The following is a 26116-nucleotide window of genomic DNA, read 5'->3' on the forward strand; positions in this document are numbered from 1 at the left end:
ATTATTTGCTTTTAGTTGTTTTGCTAATTTGGGAGTAGCTTTAGATGAAAACTTCTGTTAAATGAATAAACTTAAATATATTCTCGATTTATACCGGGTGTATGAGTTTGCGGAGCGCTGTGCCGAAGGTTCAGTCTGGAGTCGTCTGGCTCAGGCTCAGCTTCAGTCCGGTAGAAGGTAATAGGTTTCGAGTCTCAATGCTGGCAGGAGTTGTAGGTGTGTGGGGAGTGAATGAATAGCACTCTCTTCCACACTCAATACCCATGGCTGAAGTGCCCTTGAGCAAGGCACTGAACCTCCAAGTTGGTCCCCGGGCTCTGGATATAGCTGCTCACTGCTCCGGGTGGGTGTTCACTTCTCACTGCTGCGTGTGTGTGCACACTTGGATGGGTTAAGTGCAGAGCACCAATTCAGAATATGGGTTACGGTTCTTGGCAAATGTCACTTTTAAATGTTCACGTCTCAGGGAGAACTTGCACAAAACACTGATGCCAGAAAGCAGTCGTGATCATAACATAATCATAACAAACAACTCTTCAATCAAGCAAATTTATTTTTATTTGAGGAAAGGAGGGAGATAATCTTTCTTAACGGCTGCAGCAAAAAGGGGGGGGGGCGTATGAATAAAGCACTGAATTGAAAAGATCTCCAGTAGGTGAAAAGCAAAATGCCTATTCCTATGAAAGTTTCAAAGTTAAAAGTTTCCCTGACCACATCAACGACTGTGGCCCTGGCCCCGGCCACTTCCCTGACCGCTGCCGTGACCCATTCCCCTGCCCATTCCCTGGCCCTGCCCCATTCCCTGCCACGTTCCCTGGCCCATTCCCTGGCCCATTCCCTGGCCCTGACCCTGACCCATTCCCTGGCCCATTCCCTGACCCTGGCCCTGACCCATTCCCATTCCCTGGCCCATTCCCATTCCCTGGCCCTGGCCCATTCCCTGGCCCTGGCCCATTCCCTGGCCCTGGCCCTGACCCTGACCCATTCCCATTCCCTGGCCCATTCCCATTCCCTGGCCCTGACCCATTCCCTAGCCCTGACCCATTCCCTGGCCCTGGCCCTGACCCATTCCCTGGCCCTGGCCCTGACCCATTCCCATTCCCTGGCCCATTCCCTGGCCCATTCCCATTCCCTGGCCCTGACCCATTCCCTGGCCCATTCCCTGGCCCTGGCCCATTCCCTGGCCCTGGCCCTGGCCCATTCCCTGCCCCATTCCCTGCCCCATTCCCATTCCCTGGCCCATTCCCTGGCCCTGGCCCTGACCCATTCCCTGGCCCATTCCCTGGCCCTGACCCATTCCCTGGCCCTGGCCCTGACCCATTCCCATTCCCTGGCCCATTCCCATTCCCATTCCCTGGCCCATTCCCATTCCCATTCCCATTCCCTGGCCCATTCCCATTCCCATTCCCATTCCCTGGCCCTGGCCCTGGCCCATTCCCTGGCCCATTCCCTGGCCCTGGCCCTGGCCCTGGCCCATTCCCTGGCCCTGACCCATTCCCTGGCCCTGGCCCATTCCCTGGCCCTGGCCCATTCCCTGGCCCTGGCCCATTCCCTGGCCCTGGCCCATTCCCATACCCTGGCCCTGGCCCATTCCCTGGCCCTGGCCCATTCCCATACCCTGGCCCTGGCCCATTCCCTGGCCCTGGCCCATTCCCATTCCCTGGCCCTGACCCCGACCCATTCCCAGACCCTGGCCCCGACCCATTCCCAGACCCTGGCCTATCCCCTGGCCCTGACTCTGACCCATTCCCTGGCCCCGGCCCATTCCCTGGCCCTGGCCACTTCCCTGGCCGCTTCCCCGGCCACTCCCCTGACCGCGACCCTGACCACTTCCCTGGCCCTGGCCACTTCCTTGGCCATTTCCCTGGCCACTGCCCTGACTGCTTCCATGAATGTCACCCTGACCATGACCCTGGCCGCTTCCCTGACCGTGAACAGTTCCCTCGCCGCGACCCTGACCCATGCTCTGGCTGCTGCGTTCACTGCATGCATGGCCATGGGTGGTTGGGCAACATTTCTGTGTGGCAGGACACTGGCCATCATGGACACAGCTTTTAGCAAACCGTGCAACGTCCTTCGGGTCGGGACATTGACCTGGCTTCACTGCATGAGCACAGTCAGCTTTAGTTTGTGCATTTAGATGATATGCCACATAACTATACAGCACGAAACATTTAATTCATGAATATAAAGTTATACCTACAGCGTGAATTATAGTCCAAGTATTATTCCTGTTTATTCTGTAAAGCCATCCTAAGTTTAAAACTTAAGGGGATGAGTTCAAACTTACTTTAGATGAGAATAAACAAAGGGCAAAAATTTGTCTACTCTTTTCATCAACAACTGACCAAAAAAAGATTATGTATACACACTTTTTTGAGGACCTTAGCATCAATTATAAAATGACTCACTGGAATCAGGCTCACAGTGAAATCGAAAACATTTGCTTCCTCCAGAGCAGTCTCTATCAGAAGAACATCCTCGTTGGGCAGGCAAGTCCTTCAGCTTCCCACGGCTTCCCAAACCTTAAAAAAAATAAAAAAAATAAATAAAAAAAAATACAAACAAACAAACAAACAACAAAGAAACATTTATCTTCAAATCAGAAGCATTTTAAAACCTACTAACGATTCCCAATCCTATATTCAAAGACTGAGAATCACTTATTTCTGCATTTCTTCAGGCTGTGTAATGAATTCAACAGATATTCTCACCTTGAGCAGCATCTGATATGCTCAAGTATCCTAACAGACACAATAAAACAGCAATCATCGAGCAATGCACTCGAGCAGTCATCCTCCAAACCTACGATTTCACAATGATCTCTACTGTAAAATGCACTGAATTGGTGTGCCAGAAGGAGCAGACAGTAAAGCAAACAACAATAAAATGAATAAATGTGTTACTGCAACATCAACCTCTGTAAAATAGGATTTTAAAGATCCAAAAGACAATCAAGTCAACTCCAACCCTGATCAAACTAACATGCCTGTAGCTTTCTAGTAATCTCAATGGAAGGCCTTGATTAGCTTGTTCAGGTGTGTTTGATTGGGTTTGGATGAACTGAATGCTGCATTTAAACCATGTTATAATAATTAAGGTAGCCTATTTGCCAGAGGATTGTGCATTTCAGTGGTGATTGACTGGCTGCGTTCAACTTGAAGCACAGCTACAGACGGCGATCAACTAGAGTAGCCACTTGCAGTCGGGGGCAGAGTTGAAAACGGATCCATCAGGCCGGACACTCTCTGCTCCCGTTAGTCACACCCACGCAGTGTTTGCATACTTTATCACATATTAAGTGAATTAAATCCAATATTTGTAAAATACACATACATTTTAATATAGTGCCATATTTTCAAGAATAAAGTTTAACAATCATATACTATTTATGTACAAATACAGTAGGGTATATATGCTTTTATCGGTGTTGTATGATAAATGTGACTCAATACAACAGTGCGACTACAGTAAAAAAGCTTTTACCATTCTAAAAATACAGATTTGTTGCCATTATTGGAACTGAAAAGGTTAGTCTTACCCAAAACACACGTGATTGTAGTCATGTGGTAATTCTGGCCAATCGTGAAACAGCTGTATCATCATCAGTGCTCCTGCAGTCGCTCTGTAGAAACTGCTGCGGCTAAGTCAGCCGGCTGCTCTCGAACACTTTTGCTGTACTTTGATGCCACACGTGACAGTCATGTGGCATCGCCGCCATTTAAAGTCGGACAAAATTTTTAACCGGCATGCACTGCTTCAAGTAATACTGCGACCGGTTTGTGCAGTGCTGCGTGAAGTCGGATGCACCTATTATCAACTGTGAAATTAATCTGCAGTGGTCAGGTGGTATAGCCATCATGTTGTGTTACCAATAGGTCTCGGGCACTGTGACATCATTACTTGCCGTGGCCACCATGTTGATGGCCTCCTTTACTGCTATTTGGACTACTGGGCAGTGTTCAGACGCACTCCCTCTCAGCCGTGTGTCTTAATTTGATTAATTAAAAATCTATTTCAAGCATGGTATTTCAACCACTGTTGCTGTATTGTGGGGTATAATAGCGGAACACATAATCACCTTGGAAAAAAAGAGAATGGATTAACTTTCCACCACTTTCCTTCTTGGAGGCGCAACCATGGAGACCATAACATCTGAATATTACTTTATATAGTTTAAGTCAACAATGAATTTTGAAAATAAGGGACATTTCCCGGGTTACTCATCCAAAAAACGGGAAAATTTAAACATTCATCTTTCTGTTGCTATCCCTCTGCTGACAGCAATCATTTTTACTACAAAACTGCTGCATTACGGGCCATTCACATATCGCGTCTTTTGCACGCTCAAGTTCGTTATTTCCAGTGTAGGTGCGCCATATGCGCACTCACAATGAAAGCGAAGCGTGCGTGACGTGCACGCGGTGCGACGCGCTCATTTTTTCCAGGCGCATCCGCACCGCATCGACTTTCGGATCAACTTTTCAGAATGCCGCAAGTGCACCGCGAGTCATGTGACAAGAACTAACCAATCAGCTTCATCCTGTCCCGTAACCAGGGCCGGCTTTGCCGACAGGCGACACAGGCGGCCGCCTGGGGCGCCATCTGCTGGAAAGGGCGCAGAATTATATAAAAAAAAGTTAATTAAATGTATGTATCGCATTATTAAAGCTGCACACACGCAGTACACTTTTACTGTGCACTGTCCTCACACTGCTTGTATTTGTCCATTTCTTTTACATGATTTACAATCCTAAAAAAACGACTGAGTCACTCTGACAGGCAGCTGTCAAACTCACGCACGTTGCTCAGCAACTGGGAGTGGCGCGAAAACATCTGAAAGCTGGTTTTAGCGCTTTAAATGATGGGGTAAAAGCCCATCATTATATATATATATATATATATATATATATATATATATAATCTTTTATGATGAAAAGAACACCCAAGCTATCGGGATCGGCTTTCCGAAAACGAAGGAAGGAGGAGGAAGAAAAACGGTCCCAAAGCAGAGGTAACTTATGCAGACTATATCATCAAGCTCACAGCCTACCCGGAGGAGATAAAGACGAGGATGATCAACAACTTTTTACACCTTAACAGTAAATAAAATGCATCATTATTATTATTATTATATCAATTTACCAAAGGAACTTTTTGCGGTAGGCTATGAGCTAACAGCAACAACATGCTGTGTTACAGCAGTGGAGTAGTCTACGTGATACGCATGTATACACCGTATACCCACTCTTTGTGTAAATAGCCCACAATCTTTTCTAACTTTGCCAAACCTAAAATGAAAACACTATTACTGCTTGTCCTTGGGTTGAGATCTTAATGCTTCTCTATTGTTTTCTACTGTATCCTTCAGGTTATTGCTTTTAAAGAGTTGTTGTGTGAACATTTAAAATAAAAAATGAATAACTATGGAATAACAGAGGAGTTGTTTTCCGGGTGGGGTGTGGGGGGGGGGGGGGTCTCTCTCGCCTTGGGCACCAAATAACCTAGAGCTGGCCCTGCCCGTAACAATGCTGAAGCTCAGCCAAGATGAAGGAACAGCTGATCATAGCTGTATATGGATTGCAATTTTGAAATAAATTTAGTAGCAGAGCTACTGCAAGCGATTTTTAGAGCTGCAAATCCATTTATCCTTTGCTGAAATTTCTGCATCTTCATGGAGAGAGCACGTCATGGTTGCTTAGCAATGGCAGACGGCTCAGGGGCGCAACTGCACGAGCACTTCTGAGAGAAGGAGAAAGCGGCGCGCCTAGTGTTTTCCACGCGTTTTAAGGTGCGATATGTGAACGGCCCCTTAAGCGAGTTGTGAAGCTAGGTGTAATGTGACTTTACTTACAGATTGGCATGAAATCGTGCTCTCACAACAACCAAACTATCTTAAAAAGGACAACATCATGCTAAGGTTGTTTTCAAGTAAGCAAACGATGCTTTGAAAACATCTATTTCACTGGAAGGACAAGGGGGTAGCAACAGGACAACAGTACAGAGACTGACAGGTCCGATGGAAGGGCTAACGGGATATTTTACAGAAAAATATTAAAGCGGGAAGATAGCGGCAAAAGAGCTCAAATATGTGAGAACCCCGGAAAAAAACGGGAGGGTTGACAGCTTCTAACTACACTTTTGAAACACATCATTAAAAGTACATGTGTGAATGGTATTTAGCACTAACGGTTACTAAACTAGCAGCTAGGTGGAGCAAAGCTTACTTTTGTCCGGATTACTGTATTACTGTATACAGTTTGCCGGCTTTATGATCTGCAGTTCCTGAACCCATCCATTTGTGAACTGCACATGAGACTCCAATGACTTGTAGTTTCGAAACTGTTCTGAACTGTAGGCATTCATAAAACAAACAAGGTAGGCGAAGATATCTGTAATGCAAAAGTGCGGCTGCAAGTCATCCTCAGTGCTCCACTCTTTGTTGGTAATTTCATATCATGGATCCTACCCGTTAGTTACGATTTGTTCCACATACCGGTTCTTTGGCATCCCTATTTAGCGTATCACTGTAAATCCCACAACTTTGCTTCTTCTCGTTCGACTTGCTGTATGTTTACATTCGCAAGGCCATCAACATGGCCATCATGTCCCAGAATGCAATGTGGCGCCCAAGCCCTATAGGTGTGTTCGACTTCATGTAGCCCTGGGGCCTGTTCTTCGTACGTCGCTTATTACATCCGAGATCAAATGACACATCCAAGATGATATCATCGTGCTAATCATGATCCGGCTAATTGGGTTCTTCGAACACACCTGTTGTGTATGATTATTATCGCTGGATTGAGTTATCAGAGATAATTGCGCGTTCATGTGTTGGCTTAAAAGGGGATATGTATCGATACTCGAAATCATGATCAGCAGTGCAGCGATTGGCTGGTGGCAAGACGGCAATGTAATGATGTCATATAATTTAAAACGACACCTGACGAAAAACTTGACAAATTTCTGGACTTTTATAAGGAAACAGCCAAGCAAACAAAACTACATAAATGTTATAATAGATACACGAAACGGATAATAGATCTTTTTTTTTTTTTATTCATTAGAAATGTTTTCATGATTCCCAATTATTTGGATTTCACAATTTATAATAGTTGTGCAGTCTTTCTACATTGAAATAAAAATGTAAATTATCTATAAATTTAATTTTATATTTGGACAGATTTGTTACGTGACAGCATTAATGAAAGTTTCTTAAGGGTCAATAACATGTTATCTGCATCTCCTGCTCTCCATCAAGACACTCTTATAATAGCAGTCATCACTCAAAACAATGCACGACTCTATTATCTGTATAACATGTAAGACTCTAATACAATTAGGAAGTAATAATTTTATGACAAATAAATATTTGCCTATAGTAGCATTTTTTATATTATTTTTAATAATTTTTAATATAATTTAATAAAATAATCTTAAATTATTTTAAATTATTGTCCCTGGATCAGTACGATACTCTTGTAATAAAGTAGCGGTGGTAGCAGACATTTTGAGTATCAGTTCTGGTTGAAAAGAAGCGATCTAATCCTGTTTACATGAAATAAGCCTGCTCCCGAGCAGGTTTAAGCTAACGGACCTGTTGCTGTGACAGAAGCTCCTTGGATGACCAAACGATCCAAGATCACGCCAAATCGTCAACATTCTAATCCAGCTAACTGAGTTAGCGACATACGAAGAACAGGCCCCAGGTCACTGGTTCACGTCTCAGTGCTGGCAGGAGTTGTAGGTGTGTGGGGAGTGAATGAACAGCACTCTCTTCCACCCTCAATACTTATGGTTGAAGTGCCCTTGAGCAAGGCACTGAACCCCCAGTTGGTCCCCGGGTGCTAGATATAGTTGCCCACTGCTCCGGGTGGGTGTTCACTTCTCACTACAGTGTGGGCACACTTGGATGGGTTAAATGCAGAGCACCAATTCAGAGTATGGGTTACCATACTTTGCAAAGGTCACTTTTAAATGTCCAGGTCTCAGGGAGGAGACTGGTGCCAGACACTGATGCCAGTAAGCAATTGTGAGAAAACAGCCAAATAAGACAACTCTTCAATCAAGCAATTCTTTATTTGAGCGAAAGAATCTTTCTAAATGGTTTTTGCAAAAAAGGAAGGGGGGGGGGGGGGGCATATGAATAATGCACTGAATTGAAAAGATCTACAGTATGGGGTTATGCAAAATTTATATGAAAGTTTCCAAGTCCACAGTTTCCCTGACCACATCACCGACCGTGGCCCTGACTGCTCCCTTGGCCCATTCCTTGGCCCTGACCCTGACCCTGGCCCATTCCTTGGCCCTGGCCCTGACCCTGGCCCATTCCTTGGCCCTGGCCCTGACCCATTCCTTGGCCCATTCCTTGGCCCTGACCCTAACCCTGACCCATTCCTTGGCCCTGACCCATTCCTTGACCCTGACCCATTCCTTGACCCTGACCCTGGCCGCTTGGTTCACTGCATGCATGGCCACGAGTGGTTGGGCAACATTTCTGTGTGGCAGGGCACTGGCCATCACGGACACAGCTTTCAGCAAACAGTGGAATGTTCTTTGGGTCGGGACACTGACCTGGCTTCACTGCATGGACACAGATAATCAGCTTTAGTCTGTGCATATAGACGATATATATAAACTCGAGTTGTCATCCTCCCAACCTATGATTCCACAATGATCTCTGCTGGAAAATGTAATGAATTGGTGTGCCAGAAGGAGCAGACAGTGAAGCAAACAAAACTAAAATGAATAAACGTGTTACTATAACATCAACCTCTGTAAATTAGGGTTTTAAAGATCCAAAGATGATCAGGTCAAATCCAACCCTGATCAAACTCACCTGCCCGTAGCTTTCTAGAGATCTGAATGGAAGGCCTTGATTAGCTTGTTCAGGTGTGTTTGATTAGGGTTGGATGAACTAATGATTTTAAACCATGTCATAATAATTAAGGTAACCTTATTACTAGAGGATTCTGCATTTCTTTATATTAGGCTTGTTTGAGATGCGCCTTGTCTCGCCTGAAATGTAGGCGAGAGTAGGTGGCTGCAGTATGTGGAGGGGTCAAAAAAGACCTTTAAAGTCGGACACTTCCTGAATCTCGCTGTTTTGTCGCCAGCAAACGTAGACGAAGTTGATGTAATCGAAATACCACTGTTTTGTCATCATGTGAAGATCACATCCATGGTATTTTTTTCCAAACTATGCAAGTCAAAGCTGTTTTGTAGCAAATATTCTTCAGAATTGTTTCCCTTGTTTTAAGCCAGACCCCGACACTTCTCAGATGAAACCACACAAAGATGAGGCATAATGGCTAAACAGTCCATTTAGATATATATATCCATATATTTTTAATGGATTTTTTTAATGGATTGATTTATTTATTCACACAAACATACAATAGAATAAAGTGAAAATTACAATAAGGAAGAATTCAAATAAAAAGAAAAATTGTATGAAATAAACACATCCTAATTCTTAACTTCACTAGACGTGTTTTATTTTTGTTTAGTTCACATGTAAATATAAATAAAAGTGTAATCTAATTTTTAGAATAAAGAGAAAATATATCTGTTGACATTCTCAGCCAATGAGCATGAAGCTGTGTCGTCAGTCAGTCGTTTCCCATCATGCTTTTGGTCAGTGCAGTCGGTGGAGAGCAACTGCGCTCGACATCACAAGATTTTTTTTGGCACACGTCAGCATGACATCAGAGCAAGGTGGACGTAACTCGGACACTTTTCTTACCGGCATGCATCTCGCGGTGATCACCGGTGATCGGTTATGCACAGATTTTGCTCATCTCAAACAAGCCTACTCAATGCTCCCATTAGTCACTCTCATGCGGTGTTTGCATACTGTATGACATATGAAGTGAATTAAATCCAATATTTGTAAAATACACAGATGTTTTAGAAAGGTTTTCATGAGCAACATAAACTGTTTTTACATATTGCTTAATACAGTGCCATATTTTCAAGAATAAAGTTTAATATAATCATATACTATTTAAATACAATTACAATGGGGTATATATGCTTTTATCGGTGTTGTATGATAAACGTGACTCAATACAACATTGCGACTACAGCAAAAAAGCTTGTACCATTCTAAAAAACACTGATTTGTTTCCATTATTGGAACTGAAAAGGTTTGTCTAACCTGAAACACACGTGATCAAAGTCATGTGGTGGATCTGGCCAATCGTGAAACAGCTGTATCATCATCAGTGCTCCTGCAGTCGCTCTGAAGAAACTGCTGCGGCTGATGTAGTCATGTGGTGTCAGCATCAAGTTGGTCAAAATTTCTAACCGGCATTGCACTATGGCGCGCACACCGTGCCAAAATCTAATGACCTAACGACCGTTCGAACGTCAAACCAAACGTCTATCCAAACATCTTGAGCTTTGAGCATCTTACTCTGCGGGTGACCCACGTGACGACCAGACGTGACGTCAGCGTCTTGAAATTAGCAGTGGGCAGAGCATTTTGATGAACCGGCCTTAGGATAAGCAATCCCGCGTAAAATGCAGTTTGCACACTCCAGCTCTAGGCGGGAAGTCGCGATCTTCCAGGCCAAGTGCATGCAACCACTGGTGCCTAATTTTAAAGTCTGCTGGAAAACTATACAGTTCAGCAGGGCTGTCGCAACCAGCAACACTACGCATATGTACCATCCTGACTACTGTACTAAATACAGATAAATCTACGCCAATTTGAAGCTATCCTAACTGATGCAATACTATGCTACTAACTATGCTTCTAACAATACTAACGTTACACTAACAACTATGCTAATTAACTACATAGTCTACACAACATTATCTAAATAACTGTATAAATGCTATGCTAAATAGATGCTATAATAGTCTATCCTGGTCGTTTTCAATACTTGCAATTCCAACTCCCGACTCACTACAGTAATTTTGACGGAACAAGATGGTTTTATACTGCCAGGGGCGTGGTAGCTCGTACCAAGGGGGGGTGGTGAGCTGGAAACTGCTTACGTCACCTGCCACCGCAACATCCAATAGGAAAAATCAACTGCAGTAGCCACCGTTCAACCTGAAGAGGGCAGCACTCAGACGTTTTTACACCATTGTAGAATTAAAACACTTTATACTCAAATGTCAAAAAAGTTACTTGAATCAATGAACAGCACTAATAAAGCACCATTCTTACAGATCATTAACTAAAAAAAGTTGGTTTAGGGTATAGTTACTCTTTAAAGAAAATTGTTGTAGGCTATTCTAAGTAGTTCTGAGTGATTTGAACACAACCTTCACACACATCTGATTGAGAGATAAACCGCAAGCTGTTTTTTATTTTGTGGAAATCTCAGTTTTGACACATTGCTCCTCCTTCATTATGACCTTTTAATTATGAGAGGCAGAATCAGAGTCAGAACAAATAACATATAACATATAATTCATAATATTTGAAGCAGGAATATGTTGTTGGGCACATAATTCGTTCTGCTGCGACTTGGCATACTTGGCATATTCTGGCAGATTATTATTACTAAATTTGTTGATGTTTCTCTGAGGCTTCTTTATTATGTTGGCTTTAGAAAGTTAACAAATTTAAACATTTAAATATAGGTTTTTAATATTATAATTTTATCATGAGAGTAATTGATTCCACCTAGAGCCTCGCCAAACTCAGCAAAGACCTTCAGATTTATCTGGCTCACGTTGGTATTTCTTTTCTTATTGGTTGAGCTTATTCTTTCACCCCAAAAAATCCATTGACTTACCTTATCTGAGGAATGTAGGCTGTAATACTTAATTCTGTCCACTAGAGGAATATAATAAGAAATAGGGTAACACTTTAGAATAAGGTTCCATTAGTTAATGTTAGTTAACTACTTTCGTCAACATGAACTAAGCAAGAACAATCCTTCTACAGCATTTATAAGTCTTAGTTCATGTTAATTTCAACATTTACTAATGCATTATTTAAATCAAAAGTTGTGCTTGTTAACATTAGTTAATGCACTGTGAATTACCATGAACTAACAATGAATAACTGTATTTTCATTAACTAACATTAACGAAGATGAATAAATACAGTAATAAATGTATTATTCATTGTTTGTTCATGTTAATTAATACATTAACTAACATTAACTAATGGAACCTTATTCTAAAGTGTTACCAGAAATAGAATAAGTTTTTAGTCTAGGCAACTCTTTCTCTTTTTACATCAGTTTAAATTACAAATAAATGCGTGAATTACATTTGTACTGCCATGAATAGTCCATAACTGTGAACAAGAACAAGCTTCACACTTTAAGCTGTACAACTACTTAAAGCTTTCTTTTAAGATATTGTTTATTTACACTGTTTTATGCATTTAATTTTATGAGCGCATTTTACAGGTGTTAATAAATCACATTCAATTAATGTGAAGAGCTAATGTCAGTGTTCTCATTCCTGCTACTGTCTTTTTTAGTCTGCCGTACTATTGCCGTATAATATATATATATATATATATATATATATATATATATATATATATATATATATATATTTTTTACACGAGATGTCTTTAAAAACCTGCATAGTTTGTATAATTTATGTGAAGACATGAAGTAAAAGAGCTTTTACATGTTACAACGTTTCTACACGTCAACAACACATTAGGAACACGATCGGTTACTCTCACTTCCACCAGTCGCCATAGGAACGCGTTAACAACACGTAAGCACATGTAGGAACGCGTTACATATTATTTTATGCAAATTATCAATAATTTAGTTCAGGCTCATTTTTTTGTATGTGGAAGACATGAAAATAAACAATTACATTGCATTTGGCTCCCTTTGCAGGCATTTGTAATAACATAAATTGTTTATTTTGTATTTGCCTACATTATGTATTTTAAAGCTGCGTTAGGTAACTTTTGACGCTCTAGCGGTTAATAAACAGAACTGCTTGCGTCTTGCGGAAGAACATCGTAGCCGGAACTACTTCTCTCTGTTTATGTCTATGAAGAATCACAAAAGTACTGGGTTACTCCGCCGCGGTACCCCCGAAGCAATCTAAAATAGTCCGAATATAAACACTTATTATAGGTGCACCCTAGTGATTCAGGACAAGCTAAAAACACTGTTTGGAAAATGGATTCATGGTGTACTCGCTTATTATATACATTTTTCTCCATTTTGAACACAAAGTTACGGACCGCAGCTCTGATTGGTTGTTTCTTAACGGAAGCGGATGACTTTCTGCAAATGGCAATAGGACACTGGGAGGAGCCAGAGGAGCTTGATTTTTTTCACAGATTATCTGTCTCATATTCTACTGTCAGGACATAATGACAGGTTTAACAAATATGTAAAAAATATATTTTTACAAAAGTTACCTACTGCAGCTTTAAGTGTTATTATTAACCAGTCATTATTGCCTCATTGTTTTTTATATAATGCATTTTAAGTCATTTTAAAGGCTATTGATGACTTGGGTCTGTTTTTATAGCAACAACAACAACAACAACAACAAAATATTACAGTATATTAATACTTTGTAAATTATTATTTGAAGTAACAAAACCATGGTTAATTTGCAGTTACCATGGCTACAAGAATGATCATTTGTGGTGTAATTGTTAAAACCATGGCAAATTTTCGTTAGGGAACCTGAAAAAAAAAAAAAAAAAAACTTTCACAGGAATGTGCCTGAAAGTGATGGGTCTTGTATTTACCTAAATTATTTATAATTTATTTGTATATATATAAAAACTGCATAAGGTGTGCATTATAGCTGACACCTAGATGAACAATTACAGTTGTTTTTATGACTGTAAGTCATTCTCCTCAAATGCTACTGAGGTTAGAAAAGCGTATACCAATATTGCATGTAACTTTAGAGACGGTCCCTAAATTTGAGACTCTCAAACATCCAACGTCAAGCCAACTTTATGTCTGTTTCTGTTATGGCCTATTTTTTTACTTCCTTTAGTTTTTGTTTAGCTTGCTCTAAAATAGTTTTTTATTCATATGTGAGTGTCTGCGTACAGTGCGCGAGACAGAAATTACATCACTAAAATATATGGGCATACTCGTACAATGTCTAAGGAAGGGTTCCCTGCATTAGAGCATTGAGCTGCTGCAATGGAGCATTTTGAATGTGCCATTAAACTGAACAGTGAAAGTAACAAAAGCTTACACAATAGGTATAAAATTCTGTAGCCACCAGATCCAGTCTGTATCCAGAACAGAGGGTCACTGCAGTCACCCGGATCCAGTACGTATCCAGACCAGATGGTGGATCAGCACCTAGAAAGGACCTCTACATCCCTGAAAGACAGCGGAGACCAGGACAACTAGAGCCCCAGATACAGATCCCCTGTAAAGACCTTGTCTCAGAGGAGCACCAGGACAAGACCACAGGAAACAGATGATTCTTCTGCACAATCTGACTTTGCTGCAGCCTGGAATTGAACTACTGGTTTCGTCTGGTCAGAGGAGAACTGACCCCAACTGAGCCTGGTTTCTCCCAAGGTTTTTTTCTCCATTCTGTCACCGATGGAGTTTCGGTTCCTTGCCGCTGTCGCCTCTGGCTTGCTTAGTTGGGTTCCCTTCATTTACAGCGATATTGTTGACTTGATTTCAAATAAATGCACAGACGCTATTTAAACTGAACAGAGATGACATCACTGAATTCAATGATGAACTGCCTTTAACTGAGATTTTGCATTATTGACACACTGTTTTCCTAATTAATGTTGTTCAGTTGCTTTGACACAATCTTTTTTGTTTAAAGTACCATATAAGTAAAAGTGACTCGACTTAACTATAATTAAGTGTGGAAATAACTGAAGAAAATATTGGTTTAATATTTAAGGATATATATATATATATATATATATATATATATATATATATATATATATATATATATATATATATATATATATATATAATATTATTATTATTTTGTTTAATTAAATCATTTAAATTACTGTTTCTAATTGACTCATTTATAGTGCTTAGAACAGCAGAAAAGTGCTATATAAATGTTATGGATTTTTATTGTTGTTATTATAGCAGAACCTCAAGTAAATTACGATATTTTGTTTAGTCATGATATAGCCTACAGGTGGAAGCGTTTTCAATTTATCACTCAGAACAACTTAGAATAGCCTACAACAATTTTCTTTAAGTACATAAGAAGAGCAGCAAGTACAGCAGGTAAGCACAGCAGGATGCAGGAAATGGTTGAGAATTCATTTAGGTATAAAAGACCTTTATTGTAATGCTTTTAATGTCCATTTATAGTCTTTACACAGTTGCTTGGCTCCTTAAATGTTTAAAAAACAGATAATTTTAAGACGCTGATGTCACGTCTGGTCGTCACGTGGGTCACCCACAGAGTAATACGCTCAAAGCTCAAGACGTTCGGATAGATGTTCGATCAGTCGTTCTATTTTCGCACGGTGTGCGCGCCATATGCACTGCTTCAAGTCAGACTGCGATCAGTTTGCGCAGTTCTGCTTGAAGTCGAACGCACCTATTATCAACTGTGAAATGAATCTGAATTGGTCAGGTGGTACAGCCATCATGTTTTGATACCAGTAGGTGTGTTCGACTTCATGTAGCGCTGCGCAGACCAAAGCAGTGCTGGCCGGTGTTATTCTGAAATTGATGGCCTAGCGAAAACTGTGACCAGGGCTTCAAGTCTTAAAAATAATAAAAAAACATCTTTATTAATAAATATCTTCCATAAAAGTTATCTTTAATATGAAAATATTTGTGAATTGGGAGGATCTGTTGAAGTTTCTTCAGATGGCAAGAAAGAAAGCCAGAGAGTCGTATGTAGAGACCGAGCTCATCTTTGCTCTGGCTAAAACAAACCATCTGAGCAACCTGGAGGACTTCATCATGGCCCCAACAACGCTCACATACAGCAAGTATGGAAATACAAACACATGCAAACTGTGATGCACCAAAATAAGAGTTCTTGAAACCAAAAGTGCTTAATTTAAATTAGCTTTCTTGCAATAACTAACCTATAACATTCTATTAAAAGAATATTTTATTGTACTGGATTACACTTGGTTAAAAGTAATATGTAACAGATATATCTATAGTAATTACATCCATTATCTAATAAGTAGGGCCGGGACTTTAACGCGTTAATTGAGATTAATTTATTACACAAAAAATAACGCGTTAATTAAGATTAATTAGTTACAGAAAAAAATTCCCGCATTTTTAATAACTTATTTTTGCACCGCGGAACGTTTCTCACTGGATGAGTTTCGGCGGGACCGATTATACTGGAGCACCAACTAGCGTTCGCATATCACCGCAGCAGCACATCGAGCCTCAAGTATCACCTCAACGCAAAACATATAGCAGCTAGCGTGGACTTTACACTTTATGTTGAACTATGTATTATTTTGTTGGTGCAACAGTTTATGTTGAAATCTTTATTGTTTTGGCAAAGGTTATTGAGAGTTGGACTTAGTATGTTATGGCCTCTGAAGCAACAGAGAGATGTTTTCTAATAGTCAGGGTTTCCAATGTTCTGAATGTAATTGACAGTATTGTGTTTTACTTAAAAAACACTTTACAGAAGGTTCCAGCACCTATAAGCTTCCTGAATTTCTGAAATGTACTATTTCTAAATTGTTTCTAAATATGCCATTGCTACACTTCATGGCAAAAATTGCACTGGTCTGCTAGACTTGGTTGAACAAAAATAAACAATATTTTGTTGCTTAAGCTTATGTATTTAGTCATTAGTCAATGGTATACTATAAATCCATGTGAAAAAAAAATTACTTGTCACTGTTCTCAGGTCAAATATTTATGTGCGATTAAAATGCGATTAATTTCGATTAATTAATTACAAAGCCTCTAATTAATTAGATTATTTTTTTTAATCGAGGCCCGGCCCTACTAATAACTATACAGTCCCTCCAAGATTTTGAGATTCTGCGATAGCTGAATTCATCACGAAATCAAGCAAACTCCAAAGTTTTCACAAAACGGGAGCTGTGGCCTAATGGTTAGAGAATTGGACTTGTCACCAGAAGCAGGGCTCTGAACCGGTTCAAGGAACGGAAACAAAAACCGGAAACGAACGAAATTTTGAAAGGAACAGAAACAGAAACTAAATCAAATTTCATAGTTCCGAACAGAATCGAAAATTTGAAATGGCCATTAACCGGTTAATAACGTTATTTTATCGTCCCATTTAATATTTGAAATTTGCTGTCAATGAATCAAGAATTCCAGTAGTACGCATATGCAAATGTGTGCAATGGCAATGCACCACACTTAAGAGTTTATCTGAGGATGGTGTGAGATGAATTCAACAGATCACACATCTGTAGCACTTCGGTGAATGGAGAAAACTGAAAAACAAACCCATACAGGCTTACATAAAAAAGGAATATAGGCATATACACTAAATATATTTCACTTTAATCATATTGACAGATTAACGAAACGAAAGAAAAAGTGTGCTAAATTACGGTTCATTGTGACACGTTCCAAAGTTTTCGGAAAGGAAAACGAAACTGCAAAGAGAAGTTTTCTTTATTTTGCAAAAGCTTTACGGTTTTAATTATTTTGCAAAAGCTGACAGCTTTGAATAATGTCTTGCTTCTATATAATCAACCAGCTTTGGTATGACCATCGCGCTGACACAACATAGTTTTGCTTTATTAAAGCCTGTACATTAACAAAATAAAATAGAGTTAAAGAAACAAATAAAAGGTTAGACTGCTCCGTTGTACATATTGCATTCAGAGTGACCACGCCTCACTGTGCTGATAAAGCCGAGAGAAACTAATAGCTGCTTTTATAATGTTTGTAAACATTTTGCTTTAGACTACAGGCATTTAAGCCTTCATTATTTCGTTAAGTAATAGGGGCTAATACAATGCAATGCCCCAACTTTAGTTTTTTTTTTTCACTTTCAAAACGCAATCTTTCATCCCGTTTTTTTTTTTTTTTTACAATGCAGCAAATATTTTTAAGTATCTTAAAAACTTCAATGTCTTTAAAGTGTTGATAGATTTATTTATTTTTTTGTAGCCTACATTTGGCCAAAATCTAGAAAATATGACTAACCACAGAGGGTTATTGACTAACCTTAGATCTCAATTTTTTCTTTTCAAGCAAATAAAACGCTGTACTTTAATATTATTACATCACTATTATTGTAGGGAGTGAAATTTAAGGTTAAAATTAATGTTCTATAACTTTAAATAAGATATGAAGGTAATATCGCGAGAACAGAGACCCACTATTAGAATCGCAGGAGAGAATAGTCTGCGCGCACTCCGTGCAATTATGAGAGGTAGATAGGGAGAGAAAAATTACGCACACTGTGTAATCAGATGTGGCTAATTTCTAATGTTCACCTCTTCATGTTTAATAAATCAAGTGTCATGACCTGCCAAGCTCCCTGTCGGTGTCCTCCTTCCAACAAAGCCAACGACCTAGCTCACGGTAAGAACTGTAAAGCCTGCATATAGAAACGAAAAGTGTTACATTATAATTAGGCAAATTATAGACACATAATATTGTTTTAAAAAAATAACGTTATTAACTGGTATTTTTTCCATCTGAACCAGTTTCAGAACGGTAATAATTCAGAGGAACGCAGGAACAGAAACGTTAAAATATCGATTCTGCTCGGAGTGAACCGATTGAATTTTCTTTTCGTTTTCAAGCCCTGACCAGAAGGTCAGAGGTTTCGAATGTCAGTGCTGGCTGGAGTTATGGGTTGTTGAGGAGTGAATGAATAGCACTCTCTTCTATCCTCAATACCCATGGCTGAAGTCCCCTTGAGCAAGGCACTGAACCTCTGGTTGCTCCCCGGGTGCTGGATATAGCTGCCCACTGCTCCGGGTGGGAGTACACTTCTCATTGCTGTGTGTGTGCACACATGGATGGGTTAAGTGCAAAGCACCAATTCAGTATGGGTTACTGTACTTGGCAAATGTCACTTTTAAATGTCCACGTTTCAGGGAGGAGAACTTGCACAAAACATTGACGCCAGAAAGCAGTTGTGAGAAAACAGCCAAATGATAACAAGCAACTCTTCAGTCAAGCAATTTTTTTTTATTTGAGGGAAGGAGGGGAAGAATCTTTCTTAACAGTCAAAGCTAAATTTTGTAGAATTTTGTTATGCAAAATTCCTATGAAAGATTCAAAGTCCACAGTTACCCTGATCACATCACAGACCATGGCCCCGGCCACTTTCCTGACCCTGACCACTGCCCTGGCCCATGCCCTGGCCTCTACCCTTGACCCATGTCCTAGCCCTGGCCCTGGCCCTGGCCCTGGCCCATGCCCAGGCCCATGCCCTGGCCCATGCCCTGGCCCATGCCCAGGCCCAGGCCCTGGCCCATGCCCAGGCCCAGGCCCTGGCCCATGCCCTGGCCCATGCCCTGGCCCATGCCCAGGCCCATGCCCTGGCCCATTCCCTGGCCCATGCCCTGGCCCATGCCCTGGCCCATTCCTTGGCCCATCCCCTGGCCCATTCCTTGGCCCATGCCCTGGCCCATGCCCTGGCCCATTCCTTGGCCCATTCCTTGGCCCATGCCCTGGCCCATTCCTTGGCCCATTCCTTGGCCCATGCCCTGGCCCATGCCCTGGCCCATGCCCTGGCCCATTCCTTGGCCCATGCCCTGGCCCATGCCCTGGCCCATTCCTTGGCCCATGCCCTGGCCCATGCCCTGGCCCATTCCTTGGCCCATGCCCTGGCCCATTCCTTGGCCCATGCCCTGGCCCATGCCCTGGCCCATTCCTTGGCCCATGCCCTGGCCCATGCCCTGGCCCATTCCTTGGCCCATGCCCTGGCCCATGCCCTGGCCCATTCCTTGGCCCATGCCCTGGCCCATTCCTTGGCCCATGCCCTGGCCCATTCCTTGGCCCATGCCCTGGCCCATTCCTTGGCCCATGCCCTGGCCCATTCCCTGGCCCATGCCCTGGCCCATTCCCTGGCCCATTCCTTGGCCCATGCCCTGGCCCAATCCTTGGCCCATGCCCTGGCCCATTCCTTGGCCCATGCCCTGGCCCATTCCTTGGCCCATGCCCTGGCCCATTCCTTGACCCATGCCCTGACCCATGCCCATTCCCTGGCCCATGCCCTGGCCCATGCCCATTCCCTGGCCCATGCCCATGCCCAGTTCCATTGCCTTGCCCAGGCCGTGACCCTGACCACTTCCCTGACCCTGGCCACTTCCCTGATCCTGGCCACTTCCCTGATCCTGGTTCATTCCCTGGCCACTTCCCTCACCATGGCCCATTCCCTGGCCCTGGCCCATTCCCAATCCCTGGCCCTGGCCCTGGCCCATTCCCATTCCCTGGCCCTGGCCCATTCCCTGGCCATGACCCTGGCCGCTTCCCTGAATGCTTCCCTGACCCTGGCCGCTTCCCTGAATGCTTCCCTGACCCTGGCCACTTCCCTGAATGCTTCCCTGACCCTGGCCGCTTTCATGACCTAGGCTGCGACCCTGGCCACTTCCCTGAATGCTTCCCTGACCCTGGTTGTGAACCAGACCACGACCGTGGCCCTGGCCGCTTTCCTGAGCCTGGCCCATGCGCTGGCCGCCTCGCTGGCCGCTGCCCTGGCTGCTTGGTTCACTGCATGCATGGCCACGGGTGTTTGGGCAACATTTCTGTATGGCAGGACACTCGCCATCATTGATACAGCTTTTAGCAGACAGTGGAATGTTCTTCAGGTTTGGACATCGACCTGGCTTCACTGCATGGACACAGATAGTCAAGCTTTAGTTTATGCATTAAGATGGTATGCCGCATCAATATACAGCAAGAAACATTTATAGTTCATGAAAATAAAGTTATACCTACAACAAGAATTACAGTCCAAGTATTATTCCTGTTTATTCTGTAAAGCCATCCTGAGTTTAAAACTTATCTTGAGGGATGAATTAAAACTAACTTTAGATGAGAATAAACAAAAAGGACAAAATTGTATCATTACTCTTCTAATCATCAACAAACCAAAAACAGATTATGTATACACACTTCTTTTGGAGGACCCCTAGCATCAATTATAAACTGAAACTCACAGTGAAATCGAGAACAGAACATTTGCTTCCTCTAGAGCAGTCTTTATCAGAAGAACATCCTCGATGGGAAAGCAAGCCCATCAGCTTCCCATGCCATCCCAAACCTTATTTATTACATATGTATTATCTTCGAATCAAAAGCATTTTAAAACCATTCCAAATCCTACATTCAAAGACTGAGAATAACTTATTTGTGCATTTCTCCAGGCTGTGTAATGAAGTAAACATTTTCTTACCTATAGTAGCATCTGATGTGCTCAAGTATCCGAACAGACACAATACAACAGCAATCAACGAGCAATGCACTCGAGCTGTCATCCTCCCAGGTTATGATGTCACAATGATATGTACTGTAAAATGCGCTGAATTTGTATGCCAGAAGGAGCAGACTGTAAAGTGGAAAAAAGACTAAAACGAATAAATGTGTTTCTGCAACATCAATCTTGGTAAAATGGGTTTTTAAATGACAATCAGGTCAACTCCAACCCTGATCAAACTAACTGATTAGCTCGTTCAGGTGTGTTTAATTGGGTTTGGATGAACTGAATGCTGCCTTTAAACAATAGGCTTGTTTGAGATGCCCCTTGCCTAGCCTGAAATGTAGGGGAGAGTAGGAGGCTACATTGAGAGGAGGAGTGAACAAAGCAGACAGATCTCTCTTCTCGTAATGGATCTGACACCTGTGACATCAAAGATGGCTATCGGCATTCACACTTGTGCACAGTGTTGCTAATAAACTGGATGTAATTCAAGTTCTGTTGCTTTTATATGAAAATAAATAAAGTTAACAACCTATTATGAACTGTGAAATGAATCTGCAATGGTTAGGTGGTACAGCTATCATGTCGTGTTACCAATAGGTGTGTTCGACGTCATGTAGCGCTGTGCAGACCAAAGCAGTGCCTGCCTGTGTCATTCTGAAATCGATGGCCTTGCGAAACTGTGACCAGGGATTCATGTCTTAAAAAAATGGGTTATCATACTTGGCAAATATCCCTTTTAAATAGCCAGGTCTCAGGGAGGAGATCTTGCACAAAACACTGATGCCAGAAAGCAGTTGTGGGGAAGACAGCCAAATGATAACAACTAGTCAATCAAGCAATTTTCTTTTTATTTCAGGGAAGGAGGGAGAAAATCTTTAATGGTCGCAGCAAAAAAGGGGAGGCAGCATATGGATAAAGTACTGAATTGAAAAGCCCTCAAGAATGTGTCATGCAAAATTCCTATGAAAGTTTCAAAGTCCATAATTTCCCCTGACCATATCACCGACCGTGGCCCTGACCTCTTCCCTGGCCCTGACTGCTTGGTTCACTGCGTGCATGGCCACGGGTGGTTGGGCAACATTTCTGTATGGCAAGGCACTGGCCATCATGGATGCATCTTTCAGCAAACAGTGGAATGTTCTTCGGGTCGGGATATTGACCTGGCTTCACTGCATGGACACAGACAGTCAGCTTTAGTTTGTGCCAGCCCACAACTAACAGAGATGTAGCTGTCATGTCATCCTCTTTTTTTAAGAGGACCCCTAGCATCATTTAAACTGAAACTCACTGGAAACAGACTCACTGTGAAATAGAAAACATTTGCTTACTCCAGAGCAGTTAGAAGAACATCCTCGACAGGACAGCAAGCCTGTCAGCTTAAAAGGAATCCCAAACCTTTAACCTCTTAAAATAATAAGAATAATGAGACATATTCACTACCTACTAATACATACTACCGATTCCCAATCTTACATTCGAAGACTGAGAACCAGTCATTTCTTAAGGTTGTGTAATGGTTTATTCAGTAAACCCATCCTGAGTTTAATACTTATCTTACGGGATGAATTCAAACTTACTTTAGACAAGAATAAACAAAAAGTGCAAAATGTATCATTACTTTTCTCACCAACAACGGACCAAAAATAATGTATACACACTTTTTTTTTTTCATAGAGGACCCCTAGCATTAATAAAAATTTAAACAGACTCAGTGAAATTGAGAACATTTGCTTCCTCCAGAGCAGTCTCGATCAAAAGGAGATTCTTGATCGGACAGCAAGCCCATCAGCTTCGAGTAATCCCAAACCTAAAAAAAAAACAAAAAAAACACACAACACACAACACACACATTCTACATTCAAAGACTGAGAACCACTTTTTCTGCATTTCTTCTGGTTGTGTAATGAAGTCAACAGATATTCTCACCTGGAATAACGTCTGTTATGCTCAAGTATCCAAACAGACACAATACAACAAGCAATCATTGAGCAGTGCACTCGAGAGGTCATCCTCCCAACCTACGATTTCACAATGATCTCTGCTGTAAAATACACTGAATCAGTGTGCCAGACGGAGCAGACAGTAAAACAAGCAAACAAAGCTAAATCAAATATATGTCTTGCTGCAACATCAACCTCTGTAAATTGGGGTTTTAAAGATCCATAGATGATCAGGTCAACACAAACCCTGATCAAACTCACCTGATTTAAAGTAAGTTTGAAGGCCTTGATTAGCTTGTTCAGGTGTGCTTGATTGGGTTGTGATTGTATGAGAAATTAATGAGTGGGGAGAAGGAGAGGCTGGTGTTGCTGTTGTGCAGTTATGGATGAAGATTTTGAGGAAATGATAATGGAAGGATTTACAGAGGTATATTTGGGGAAAATAACGAAAAAGAGAATAAATAGAAAGAAATCTAAGGATCAGGGGGATAGCGAAGATATGATGGAATCAATGGAGGATAAAAAAAAAAAAAAAGAAAACCAAGAAATAATGGAGAATGGACACAAAATTATGCTAACACTTGAAAAGAGTACAGTATCGCATTTGCATCCCATAGGACTATCCAAGGCAATCGATTAAGAAATAAAAAAAAAAAAAAAAAAAAAAACAAGTGTATTGGTCAAGGGAGAGTTCTGATCATAGTGAAAGATATTGGGCAGAAAAACAAACTACTCAAAATAAAAGAAAATGAACGGAGAAAATGTCACAACCAAAGAGATTAGAGTACAAAAGGGGAAAAAAGATGTAATATATGGAATTCCATCATATATATATATATCCACTGACGAAATGCATGAAAATATAAGAGTAGGTAAGATTAGGAATGTGAGAAGATGGTTTAAAATGATAGAAGGACCCATTCCTTGGCCGTGGCCGCTTGGTTCACTGCATCCGTGGCCACGGGTGGTTGGGCAACACTTCTGTGTGGCAGGGCACTGGCCATCACGGACACAGCTTTCAGCAAACAGTGGAATGTTCTTCAGGTCGGGACACTGACCTGGCCTCACTGCACGGATACAGATAGTCAGCTTTAGTTTGTGAATCTAGACGATTTGCCACGTCAACATACAGATTAACATTTAGTTTGTGAATCGGAAGTTATACCTACAGTAAATTAGTCCAAGTATTACTCCGGTTTATTCTGTAAACCCATCCAGAGTTTAATACTTATCTTACAGGATGAATTAAAGCTTACTTTAGACGAGAATAAACAAAAGGGCAAAAATGTAATAGATTTTCTCACCAACAACGGACCAAAAATAGATACACACACACACACACACACACACCTTTTTTCTTAGAGCACCCCTAGCATTAATTAAAAACTGAAACAGACTCACAGTGCAATTTAGAACATTGGCTTCCTCCAGAGCAGTCTCGATCAGAAGGAGATTCTTGCACTTCTCAAGTAATCCCAAACCTTAAAAGAAAAAAAAACTATATTCAAAGACTGAGAATCACTTATTTCTGCATTTCTTCTGGCTGTGTAATGAAGTCAACAGATATTGTCACCTAGAGTAGCGTCGGTTATGCTCCAGTATCTGAACAGACACAATGCAACAGCAATCATCAAGCAGTGCACTCGAGCGGTCATCCTCCCAACCTATGATTTCACAATGATCTCTGCTTGAAAAGGCACTGAATTGGTGTGCCACAAGGAGCAGACAGGAGTGAACAAAACTAAAATGAATAAACGTATTGCTGTAGCATCAACCTCTGTAAATTAGGGTTTTAAAGATCCAAAGATGATCAGATCAACTCAAACACACCTGCCTGTAGCTTTCTAGTGATCTGAATGGAAGGCCTTGATTAGCTTGTTCAGGTGTGTTTGATTGGGGTTGGACATTTAAACCATGTCATAATAATTGAGGTAGCCATATTATGAGAGAATTGTGCATTTCCATATATTTTCTGAAATTATGACATCATCACCCCACTTGTCGACCCTACACTCTAAGAAGATAAGGTTCTATATAGAACCGTAAAAGGTTCTATCAGGCGCTACGTATTTGGAACCCCTAAAAGGTTCTATATAGATTCAAATTCATTTAAAAGAACCCTTTAGGGTTAGGGTTAGGGTTACCTCTTAGGGGTTATTATTATTTCTTTTGTCCTTTCTGGATTAAATATTTCATATACTTGATCAAGACCCTAAAATGTAAAAATGTAATTCACATAAAAAAGTCACCCATTAATACTGAAAAAAAAGCACACCCAAAGTGCATTGAACTAGTCATTTATTTATATTAACAAAAATAATTACTATTGCTGAAAGAATGCTACTGTAATTTCAAATATTCAAGGCTTTAAATGTACAAATCAACATTAAAACACCAACCATTTAAAAAATCTCATAAATAATGAAAATAGAGTTTCACCTACATCTACATAATACAAAATAAGTCCATTAAAAATTACATTAATCTATCACTAATAAATAATGCAAATATACAGATTAATCTAAATTCCCATGCAGGGTTAGAACAACATCAAGTACCTCAAAACTACAAATCCATATTAATATAACTCACAATGGAAATATACAGATCAACATTTCAGAACACCAAGTACTTCAAATCTACAAATTTACACTAATATCACTCATAAAGAATTGTAATTACAGATACAAATTCAGATCAGCATTTCAGAATATTATCAATCGCCTCATATTTACAAATTTACATTCAAAATGAAATTAGGCCACGGTGGTAGATATTGCTGCCCACTGCTCCAGGTGTGTGTGGACACTTGGATGGGTTAAATGCAGAGCACCAGTTCAGAGTATTTGTTACTGTAC

At 41.2% G+C, this 26116-nt stretch overlaps 2 protein-coding genes and 2 long non-coding RNA genes across 4 annotated transcripts; all 4 read right to left on the reverse strand.

The window, feature by feature from the left end:
* Positions 1-1030: 1030 nt before the first annotated feature.
* Positions 1031-2989, reverse strand: LOC113052803 (fibroin heavy chain-like). The gene is made up of 4 exons (XM_026217262.1): positions 2919-2989; positions 2715-2805; positions 2412-2525; positions 1031-2103 (listed from the first exon to the last, which is right to left on the reverse strand). The coding sequence occupies exons 2-4, from the start codon at positions 2794-2796 to the stop codon at positions 1031-1033; spliced, it is 1269 nt and encodes a 422-aa protein (XP_026073047.1). The 5' UTR covers positions 2797-2805; positions 2919-2989.
* Positions 2990-19065: 16076 nt separating this feature from the next.
* LOC113052804 (glycine-rich cell wall structural protein 1-like) lies at positions 19066-21373 on the reverse strand. Its single transcript, XM_026217263.1, has 4 exons — positions 21292-21373; positions 21046-21159; positions 20584-20727; positions 19066-20019 (listed from the first exon to the last, which is right to left on the reverse strand). The coding sequence occupies exons 1-4, from the start codon at positions 21371-21373 to the stop codon at positions 19277-19279; spliced, it is 1083 nt and encodes a 360-aa protein (XP_026073048.1). The 3' UTR covers positions 19066-19276.
* A 789-nt stretch (positions 21374-22162) lies between these two features.
* Positions 22163-22978, reverse strand: LOC113052824 (uncharacterized). The gene is made up of 2 exons (XR_003277115.1): positions 22647-22978; positions 22163-22487 (listed from the first exon to the last, which is right to left on the reverse strand). It is a non-coding gene; the product is annotated as an uncharacterized LOC113052824 (long non-coding RNA).
* A 742-nt stretch (positions 22979-23720) lies between these two features.
* Positions 23721-25059, reverse strand: LOC113052825 (uncharacterized). Its single transcript, XR_003277116.1, has 3 exons — positions 24832-25059; positions 24660-24739; positions 23721-24325 (listed from the first exon to the last, which is right to left on the reverse strand). It is a non-coding gene; the product is annotated as an uncharacterized LOC113052825 (long non-coding RNA).
* Positions 25060-26116: the final 1057 nt, after the last annotated feature.

The sequence above is a fragment of the Carassius auratus genome, chromosome 33 (assembly GCF_003368295.1).
Source record: "Carassius auratus strain Wakin chromosome 33, ASM336829v1, whole genome shotgun sequence".
NCBI classification, from domain to species: Eukaryota; Metazoa; Chordata; class Actinopteri; order Cypriniformes; family Cyprinidae; genus Carassius; species Carassius auratus.

What these genes read in the sequence shown, in the direction of transcription:
- LOC113052803 (XM_026217262.1), bottom strand. Translation starts at nt 2,796, where the DNA reads ATGACTGCTCGAGTGCATTGCTCGATGATTGCTGTTTTATTGTGTCTG. An exon ending in CATATCAGATGCTGCTCAAG is followed by an intron (nt 2,526 to 2,714) that starts GTGAGAATATCT and finishes ATTTTTTTTAAG; the next exon opens with GTTTGGGAAGCCGTGGGAAG. An exon ending in TCACTGTGAGCCTGATTCCA is followed by an intron (nt 2,104 to 2,411) that starts GTGAGTCATTTT and finishes GTGCTCATGCAG; the next exon opens with TGAAGCCAGGTCAATGTCCC.
- LOC113052804 (XM_026217263.1), bottom strand. Translation starts at nt 21,373, where the DNA reads ATGACAGCTCGAGTGCATTGCTCGTTGATTGCTGTTGTATTGTGTCTG. An exon ending in CACATCAGATGCTACTATAG is followed by an intron (nt 21,160 to 21,291) that starts GTAAGAAAATGT and finishes GTAATAAATAAG; the next exon opens with GTTTGGGATGGCATGGGAAG. An exon ending in CGATTTCACTGTGAGTTTCA is followed by an intron (nt 20,728 to 21,045) that starts GTTTATAATTGA and finishes GTGTCCATGCAG; the next exon opens with TGAAGCCAGGTCGATGTCCA.